The 9899-nt window shown below is 42.8% G+C and overlaps 1 protein-coding gene across 3 annotated transcripts in view; it reads left to right on the top strand.

The window, feature by feature from the left end:
* Nucleotides 1-9899, top strand: part of cd99 (CD99 molecule) — a 14502-nt gene extending 4603 nt beyond the window's left edge. The window contains exons 2-14 of one of the 3 annotated variants that reach the window (XM_005747085.1): nucleotides 50-82; nucleotides 166-225; nucleotides 692-724; nucleotides 935-982; nucleotides 1147-1185; nucleotides 1543-1596; nucleotides 2023-2100; nucleotides 4005-4025; nucleotides 4289-4309; nucleotides 4677-4697; nucleotides 6989-7099; nucleotides 7197-7250; nucleotides 8257-9899. In XM_005747085.1, coding sequence (XP_005747142.1) covers nucleotides 50-82; nucleotides 166-225; nucleotides 692-724; nucleotides 935-982; nucleotides 1147-1185; nucleotides 1543-1596; nucleotides 2023-2100; nucleotides 4005-4025; nucleotides 4289-4309; nucleotides 4677-4697; nucleotides 6989-7099; nucleotides 7197-7250; nucleotides 8257-8285 — 602 coding nt within the window. In that variant the 3' untranslated portion in view covers nucleotides 8286-9899. Of the gene's footprint in view, nucleotides 1-49; nucleotides 83-165; nucleotides 226-691; nucleotides 725-934; nucleotides 983-1146; nucleotides 1186-1542; nucleotides 1597-2022; nucleotides 2101-4004; nucleotides 4026-4288; nucleotides 4310-4676; nucleotides 4698-5245; nucleotides 6646-6988; nucleotides 7100-7196; nucleotides 7251-8256 lie in introns of those variants that run through there. The other 2 variants (XM_005747086.1, XM_005747087.1) reach the window with 2 other exon arrangements.

Here is a 9899-nt window from a genome sequence, read left to right on the forward strand (position 1 = left end):
GTCTCCACTATTAAACTGTAATGCTCTTCCTCATGTCTTCTTCATACAGAACTCAGCCTGGAGGATGGGTTGGATGAAATAAGTGAGTGACCGTCACATCGGGCACTTTTCCTAGCATTGTTTTTTTTAAAGGTTTCGTTCACTCGTTTCTTTCTGTTTCTTTAGAAACGACAACCCAAAAGCCCAAAGAGAAGCCAAAGGCACCAGAGCAGCCCAAAAAAGATGGTTTGTAGTATTTCATGTGTTACGACTGAACTTTGAAGCACGCCATCCGTGGCCTTTTGTTTACAGTGATGTATATTACACATATGATGATCTGTGTTAGTCTGTCCCATTGTCCTGAACACAATATGTCAGTGCTCAGTAATGACATGAATGACATATATATATATGTATATATATGAGATTACAGGTATATCCATTGTAACATATCGTCTGTGTAAATCAAACTCGATGAATCAAACTTGGATGTTTTTCATGCTCTTCTTTGTGGCTCTGGCAGTCATTCGTGCCATCTTTAAATTTCCCAGAAACTGCTTCATAATAAGAACGTAAGACTGTGAAAGCAGAAATAAAACGGTATAAATATAGATTTAAACGTATGTCCCAGTTGATATGCTGCACAGCTTCCTGTTTTGAAGCCACACACGTGGACGGGTTAACAGACTAATTCCATGTGTTTCTCCTTCAGGTGAGCTAGACCTTTGGGATGCATTTGGACCAGGTAGATACGCTGACGTCTTATTTTACTGATTGTCTTTTGCTGAGTGTCAGAATTTGTTCTGCGTAATATATTTGTCCTTTTTTAATCTCATGTCTGATTTTTACTTCTACAAATGCAAAACTGTTAAGCATAAATCATAAAATAGCTCCTCGTTAGCCATGCTTGGACTGTCCACCACTGTTTTTGTTTAAATTAATCTTTCTTCCACAGACGAGCCACAGCCGGAAAAACCCAAGAAACCAAGTCCTGGAGACTCTGGTAGGTCTGACAGCCTTCATACATCCTGTGCTTCTGTATCATTTGTGATGCAGGGACATTGACGCTAAGATGGATTTTACATGTTTGTTTTGTGTGTGAGTGTATTTGAAGGTAAATGAATCATCACTTACAGTGTTTGAAGAATTTTCTTTTTTATGTCACAGATTCCAATGGATTCAATCTGGGAGACGCTGTCAATCCAGGTAAAGACATGGATCATTCCCATCAGTCACTCCAGTTTTGTTAGTAGTAGCAATGGTGAGTACTGGGAAGCGTTTCCTTTACGCCTCAACGAGGGTGAGAGAGCGAGTTCATCTGTGCTCGAGCTGGCTGGCCCTCCCCCGCCTGCTTTGAGCTGTCAGCTGTAGATTCAGTCTGGACTCAGTCATCAATGTTGAGTCTGGCTGGTTGACTGCTGTGTGTGGCTCAATGCTAACATGGTGCTATCTGCACAGAGCATACTGCTCACAGGTGGGCCTTTGCCCACATAGACTTTAATCCATCTGCTCTGTTTATCGTATATATTATTATTGGTTCCCATGATGCATTTGTATTTACAGGACCTACCACTAAACCTGACAAACCTGCTGTCAACCCACCAAAAGGTGGAGGAGGTAAGCTGTTTCATAAGCTGCTGTCAGTGGCAGGTTGTTGGTTCGACACTGATTTATGGATGAGATTCCAGTTTAGCAGCTCTGACCTGAGGCTCTGTCTCTTTGCTTCCCTGTCAGTTCTTCAGTGCACATCATGAAGGCAAATAAACATAATAATTGAGGCATTTTGAGGTTTTGGTCAGATATAATCACGTGACCTTGCTTTTCCTGTCACAACCATGAATGGAAATAAATTTACCTTTTTAAGATATGACAACGACTGAATTCATCAAGAAAACCCACATTTGTGTTCACTGATCATCAAGCAGTGTCTTTGTGGCAGATTTCCAGTCTCAGCAGATGTTGTTAACATGTGGAAACAGCTGTAGCAGTACAGAAGTGTTGGTGTTCTCATGTGACGGCATAATTGGTTCATCATTTTTTCAGGTGGTGGAAAGTTTGATGATTCCGACTTGTTTGATGTAAGCGATGGAGACTACAAGCCTGATGGAGGCCGCTCAGGAGGTACGATAACGGTTGTTTTATGATGTTATTTCTATTGTGATTGTGCTTTTTATGTCTCTGTCTTGGCTCCAGTGTAACCCTAAATCACAGGTGTCCAGCTCCAGGCCTCCAGTGCCCTGCAGGTTTTAGATGTGACCTTGACCCAGCACAGCTGGTTTAAATGACTAAATGACCTCCTCAACATGTCTTGAAGGTCTCCAGAGGCCTGGGAATGATTTGATTCAGGTGTGTTGACCCAGGGCGAGGAGTTGGACACCCCTGGGATAAATGCATCAGGATGTTACTCGTTGTGCTTCCAGCTGTATACTGCTGGTGTTTGCAGCTGTAGACCTTTGATTATATAAATGACAGACGGCACTATAACACGGTCTAAATCTGCACTGTAGCTGATAAGTGTTTTTTACTGCTGTTATGCAGTTTGTTTCCCATTGGTGAGTCAGATAGAAAATTCAGTGGTTCCAGTTTGTATTTAGGAAACATTTTGGAGTTTGTGCAGTTCTTCCTCTCTGTTGTTGTGTTTTGTTGCCCTTCACTACCGCTGACTCTGCCCAGCTGCTATAATGGTGTCATGTGTCACTGGAAGACAACAACACATTGATATAATGTAATGTTGACGCCCTGTGGCTCTTCTCCAACACTGTTTCATTATTTATCCTTGATGTTGTCTCGAGGGAACTAAAATTACTTAAAGACAAAAGAGACAGTTTATATGCACAGAAGCAACTATCTTTTTATTTTTAGGCTTTATTGCAGTAGATTCTTTTGGCCGTCTTTATCATTGAGGTTAGTGCACTTTGGCCCCTTATTTGTTATTTAATGAGTTTACTGCACATCTGTTTAACCCTTCCATGCAGCCGCACTCTGGATGTTTTTCTTTAGTGTTTTTATTCTTCTTTAGGCTTGAAAAAAGATTTTTGAACTTCTTCTTTTTAAACGTGTACTTTTCAAAGAGTTTTTTACATCCACTTAGGTAGACAACAGGCACACAAATAAATAATATACGCTGTGTAAAAACTATAAAATAGCTCAAATATTTTTGATAAAAAACATGTCAATATAACAGCATGTATATAAACTATAACAAATAGGGTTTGGAGGGACACATCAGTGTCCAGTGCAGTGGTTTATGTGCAAGTATACCATCAACACTGACAGACGTACAAGTAAACAGCCTTTGAATAGCTGCAGTGACCGCTGTGTGAAAGGTTAAAAAGCTGCGATGGAGCTTTTGGAACTGTTTTTATTGGTCACATTTGGAGGTTTGAGGATGGGACATAAAAGCATTTTCACTTTGTTGTTTTTGTTTAGACTTGAAGTGGTCACCAGAACTAGAAAGGACCAGACGTTAGGACCAGTCTGAGGTGCTCCTGTGTAGATCAGTACTGAGCTGCTGATGCTGTTCTGCTGACCTTTAAATGGTTAGAAGCTATTTTTACCAAAGGACAGATCAAAACATCTCATCGTTTATCAGAACTGCTGCAATGTTGTTTCTTCTTATCATTGGAAAAAAGGAAAATACAGAAAAACAAGTGTAGATCTTTTTGTTTTTTAATTCCTAGATAACAGGACACAGGCCTCGAGGGCTGGTGTCCTGCAGGCTTTAGAGATCACCTGAATCACATGATCAGTTCATTCCCAGGCCTCTGGAGACCTTCAGGACATGTTGAGGAGGTCATTTAAATCAGCTGTGTTGGATCAAGGACACATCGAAAACCTGCAGGACACCGGAGGCCTGGAGATGGACACCCTTGGTCTTGGTTTAGTGACAGCATTAGAATAATTAGTTGTATTTTGACCAAAGACAGGAAAGACAAGTCATGACTGAGGTATGTGATGTCATGTTGATTTGCTGTGCTGAGAGTCTGAGGTCAGCTCTCTGACTGACGTCTAACCTTTTCTTTCAGGTCGTGCCATGGGTCCTCAGGGTATGCAGTATTTTGGTTCATCTTGTCTCGTTTTTACCTTACAAATATTATGACTACATGTTTCGTTTAACAAGAGTAGCAGGAGTGCACTGCTGTCCTAAGTTATCATGCCACAAAAAATACTTATACTTTGCTCAAGATCAGCCAATGAGCTCGCTCGTCCTCGTGTTAGCATTATCATGTAGGACATGAGATCAGTGTCACAGTATGAAGCACGTCTGTAATAAACAGTGTTGATTAATGTGAATCCCGTGTTCTCACAGGTGGCGCTGACCAGCCTCAAGGTGAGTCCCACGTTTGATCTTCAGTCCATGCTTTGCCTGGACGAGTGCAGAAATGCAGCACTCGATGGGCCTGTTGTACTGTACACACACACACACAGGTTTGCCTCAGAGCAGCAGCTCTGCAGACAGTCTTAGAGGACTCGTGTGCCTTTTGGTTCATCTGTGGTTATAAAGAACAACCAGGACGCACTTTGAACCACATGAATGCAGCAGTAAACAGAAAAACAAGAATCCAGAAGCACGAAGCTGCACTAAGGCAGCTCGCTCGTCCTCGTGTTAGCATTAGCATGACATGACATCAGTGTCACAGTATGAAGCACGTCTGTAATAAACACTGTTGATTAATGTGAATCCCGTGTTCTCACAGGTGGCGCTGACCAGCCTCAAGGTGAGTCCCACGTTTGATCTTCAGTCCATGCTTTGCTAGACCTGCACAGTGTGTCCTCCATATGAGGACCATGCTCAGTCTCCAGCACTAACAGTGTTCTTGTTTTTATGATCACGTGGAATTTGTTTACATGTGGTGATGATGTAATCATGAGCTGTAATAATAACAGTGGATCATTTGGTTGTGCAGTCGCTATAAAAAGGTTTCAGCACATGAGACCAACATTTATCTATTCGGCCTTGAAGACGCGCAGCCCTTCTTCCTGTGAGTTCGTCTTCAGAATCGAAGCTCTTGAGTTGTTGTTGGTCATTTCCTGTTTCCTGTCATGGAGGAAGCACCACAGAATGCCTCTGCTTTCCTACATTAGCTTTTATCATTATGGACTTCCTGTTACTAGTTGTTTTGAAAGCTCTGCTAGCTCATTACCTTGGTGGGTAGGAGCTGGATTATGTGCTGGCTGTTTGATGGGCTGCATTTTGTTTAAGTTGCTAACGGCCCCCCGGTCTGGTTCCTCTGGTTAAAACCCTGCTACGATTGTGTCGTTGCAGATCCAGACTTTCTGTGGGGCCACATCCTGAAGATGTTAAACGCTAACATGCCCGAGGAATTCTATGTTTGGATGTCCAACTTAAAGCAGATCTTAACACCTCTGTTAGAGCGGGCCATGGATCTGTTACAAGCTGTGCAATGAGCTGTTGGGTCATGCGGCGGTTTACAAAAGCTGTTTTCAATATCTGATGGACTCAAAATGAGCAGTTAGACTTGTTGTTTTGCTGGGTGCCAGGATTGTGGTCATTGGGATACTTTTTATGTTACTTCATTTTCTGTGTGTAATTTGTTGCTGTGCAAACAAATGTGTGCTTTGTAGTACTTTGACAGTCAGAGGGGACCACATACCAGCAGCACCTCATACTGGGAGAGTTTTTTAAAGAACGTCTGACTGTGAATGCAGCTAAATATCACATGTTCATCCATGTTCATGACAACTGGTTTGCTTACTGGAAATCAGGTTTTTTACTGCCATCCCTTTGTGTCAGGACACGCCTGCGTATCTCTTCCACAGTCGGCATTCTTAGGATAGCACGCATTGAAAGCCTCAGCTGACACATCCAACATGTAGAGCTGCAAACTTCCCGGGGTAGACTTTCTGATGTGTGATCCGATGATGCTTCTTCTCTCTGGCACAGCTCAGCTTCTGAACTGCTCTTTGTGTGACTGGACTTTTGGTTTTTGCTTCGAGTCTTTTAAGGGATTTGGATTTTATTTTGAGAAAAGTGTAACACATAATAATAAAATCATAAAAGCAGCTTGAAACGGTCAGTGTATCTGAAATATGATTCCTAAATCCACAAGAGTTGTGCTGTAGGATTTAGATTTTATAATGACCTCGACTTATGTCCCAGTATCATAATAACATAACAGACACATCACGCTAAGCCCTCGGGGGTCCTGTGTGAGACAGGAGAGCAGTGAGTGACATTCTCCACATTTCCCAGCAGTAAGTCATGCACACAGCTGCCAGCCTGCCTTGTTTTCTTGTTGTTTAATATCCAGGCAACTCCCTGTTTTAGTGATCGGCAGCATCATGAGACAAAGCTCAGTGACTCAGTGTGGCTTCAAAGAACAGCTTCATTATTCATGCTGCCACGCCCTGCACTGGAGCTGCTGTATCTGCTTTTCATTTGCCTTCCTGCACGTTTTCCCAGTGCTGCCAGTAACTGTGGCATTGAAAGTTATTAACGCCACAGGTACCGCCATCGTGTGGTGAACTGTGGTCATTACAGCTCATGGACTGGGTCTGGATCAAGCTTTTTGAATTGTTCCTAAAATCTTAAACTCTAACGATCATGTTTGTGAGCCAAACAAACACAGAGCGCTGTTTCGATTTCTCACTTGAGCAGGTATCAAGTTACAAGTATTTGCAAACATTTGCCACTCTTAAAGCAGAGGTGCCCAACTCCAGGCCTCGAGGGCCGGTGTCCTGCAGGTTTCAGATCTCACCCTGGGTCAACACACCTGAATCACAGGTTTAGTTCATTCCCAGGCCTCTGGAGAACTACAAGACATGTTGAGGAGGTCATTTATCCATTTAAATCAGCTGTGCTGGATCAAGGACACGTCTAAACCTGCAGGACACCGGCCCTCGAGGCCTGGAGTTGGACACTCCTGCTTTAAAGTGATTTTACTCTGATCTTGATAAACGAAGTCATTTGACATACCGATTAAAAAATAGAATTTGAATACATTTAAAGTGGGTCCCTTCCAGTAATGTGTCCTTTTTCCGTTCGAAGGGAGTGGTCCGATTGCAGGAATCATCAGTGCCGTAGGCGTTGCCCTGGTGGGAGCAGCGTCCAGTTACTTTGCTTATCAGAAGAAGAAACTGTGCTTCAAGCTGCAGGGAGGTCGGTATCCCTCGTTTCTGTAATAATGAGTTCAGTATTACTGCTGATTACAGATAACAGGACTCTGACATCATCCTGATAAGTGTTTCTGATCCAGGTGCAGATCCAGAGAGTGGTAAAGGACACCAAGGCACTCATTCCGAGCCTCAAGGTAAGTTCTCACAGTCCACGCACGGTGGCGTGACACGCCCCAAAGCTGCCCGCGCATGCGCCACTTTTGGTGTTGTTTCAGACGGCCTGCACGTCTTGATTTTTGTAACCTGGGTTGAAGACGTGAGTGTACGATCGTATTCTCTCCACCACCAGGGGCGAAGGGCTTCAACAGAATGAAAAATGTGAGGTTTTTGGAGAAACAAGACTGTTTTCTTTGTTTCCTGTCTTTACTTCTACATCAGTGCTAATTCACAGTTTATTTGTGAGAAGGCTGCAGAGCGTCAGGGCTCTGTGACACAGCCATGAATCAGGCTCAAGCTGGCTGCTTACTACGAAGTTACAAAAGGTGTCTTAATAAGGAGTGTTCACTGGACTGAGATCTGCTGAGGACAACAGCATCACCTCATCAAACCGTTCAGTGAACCTTCATGACGAGGAGACCACACCCATCACCTTTCATCAGAAGATGAAGGTGATCACTGAGACCTGCCTGGGGTGCTTGACTGTCACGCTATCACAGAGTAACAGTAAAGAGTACCTCTCAGCCCCTCATTACAGAGTAGATTCTAGTTACTGTAGCTTCAGTGTTACTTGTTTTCTCAGCTGTGACACAGGAGCGATGACTGGTCAGTCAACAGTTTTAAAACTGTTACGCTCTGAAATGTGTGACCTGAGCAGCGAGTGAGCTTGTTTGCTGACAGATGTTCATTGATATGATAAAGTCATGTTAAGTGTGAACTAGAAGGAGAAACATCAGAGTGCACAAAGTGAATATTTAAAATGTTTGAATGCAGATCAGTCTGCTGTTCGCAGCTCGAATACTAAAGAATGATTAGGGGGAAATAATCAGTGATTATATGTAACAAGTCTTAAATGAAGGTCCGATGGAGCGTGATATTGGCAACATCCAGAACAGCACCAAAAAGACTAACTAAGCCCAGCCTGCCCCCTGGTGGTGACTGTGAACAGGCACTGGCTTATCGCTGTGCTCTTTCTAACTTCAGTTCTCAGCAACCTGCTCCAGACAAACTAGACGCGTCTCTCCTGCTGCCAGAGGACTTCATTCAACTTCCAGTCAGCCTTGTTGGTGGTGCTTCTGCAGCCTGATCGACTTAAACCAGAACTACAACTGTAGCCCAGCTTGAAGACTGTCCATTTGCAAACATCTGAGTGTGCATCTTCTCTTTGTGTCTTTAACAAAAATCAGAATATCCCAAAGGTGATTTGAAAGGAGCATTGTATTTGTGTTTGTTGGCTGTGTGTAACTACTGTAAAGATGAATACTCTGGCTCTGTGGTAATACACACATTTATTTTAAAGTAGGTGCAAATATTCATGCAGGTGATATTTTTAACAGTAAGTCTCCTCTGTAGGGTTCCCGTTTAAAACACTCCTTACTACAGTTTACTAAATACACACATATACTATTCAGCGTAGCGCACACCTCTGCAGAGAACAGGGATATAAAAGCTGCTGTGCAGCGCAAAATGAACACATCCAAACACAGCAGTGACCCTGTTTGGAGCAGGGTGTGTTCATGCTAGCCAGCCTGGTCCCTGGAGGTGTTTTAAACTGAAGGAGAGCTTTCATTAGTTGAGCTGTAGTTTAGGCTCAGTGTGTGACCGATGAAAATCAACTGAAAATGTGTATTTTAGAGTAAAAGAACCGTGTTTGTCGCATGATTTAAGCGTTTAGTGGAAGTGCACATTCTTCAGGAGGCCACGCACATTTCCAGTGCTGGTAAACGACAGCAGGAAGCACAGCCCGTGCTGAGCGCATGGAGATGTTTGTAGTGTTGGTTGCAGTGTGAGCACATCTGTTCATGAAACACAAAAAATGCACATTTATTAATGCACTCGTTGTAGACAACTCTTAGGATCTTAGCTCTTAATGTAACATACAGCACAAACATGAGTTTCTTGCTATCTTGAGCTTGATTATAAATATTCATTTTCCTCCGTCTGTCCAAAACCTTTTTATCGTCCTAACAGTCAGTCTGCTGCTTTGTAGATGAACGCTCAGAATCAGCAGCTCTTTATCAACATAGGATTTATGCCAAAAGATGAGAAGTAATTGTACACAGTGTCCTAAATACGATGTCACTAAAAGTTTGAACATTTAGCAGCTGAATTCAGGTGTTTGGTATATTTACATGGGATGTGTAGATGTGTCGGCTCATGTTTAGCAAACAGAGTTTGTGAAAGGTTTAATGAATCAGTGCCTCAGACGAGCAGCAGCCACAGATCACTGGGCCGACGCATTTATGCTCATCAGGTGTTTGTTTCAGTGTGACACGTTGTGTGCTGTCCCACAGACTCACACTGGGACATTGGTCATAAATGAGCTTCACATTACAGTCTGAGGGCTCATCAGCAGACACTCAGACTGTAATGTGATGTGAACTCTTACGATGCTAAAATATTGAAATCGTTTGCATCCCTGTGAGATGTAGATAGTTGGGGAGCTGGTGTGTACAGATGCTTCGAGCTTTGTTAGTCTGTTACTAATTTGTCTGGGTTTACAAACCGAGATGTGATCCAGGTTATTTAGTTTTTTACATCTGACTTAGATGAGAGAAATGTTGCATTTGTGAGTGGATTTAATGTACGCTAATGTTTCAAATAAAATGATCTGTGTTTGTATTTTG

Source organism: Pundamilia nyererei, unplaced genomic scaffold, assembly GCF_000239375.1.
Source record: "Pundamilia nyererei isolate P.nyererei 1_Seehausen unplaced genomic scaffold, PunNye1.0 scaffold00188, whole genome shotgun sequence".
Taxonomy (NCBI): Eukaryota; Metazoa; Chordata; class Actinopteri; order Cichliformes; family Cichlidae; genus Pundamilia; species Pundamilia nyererei.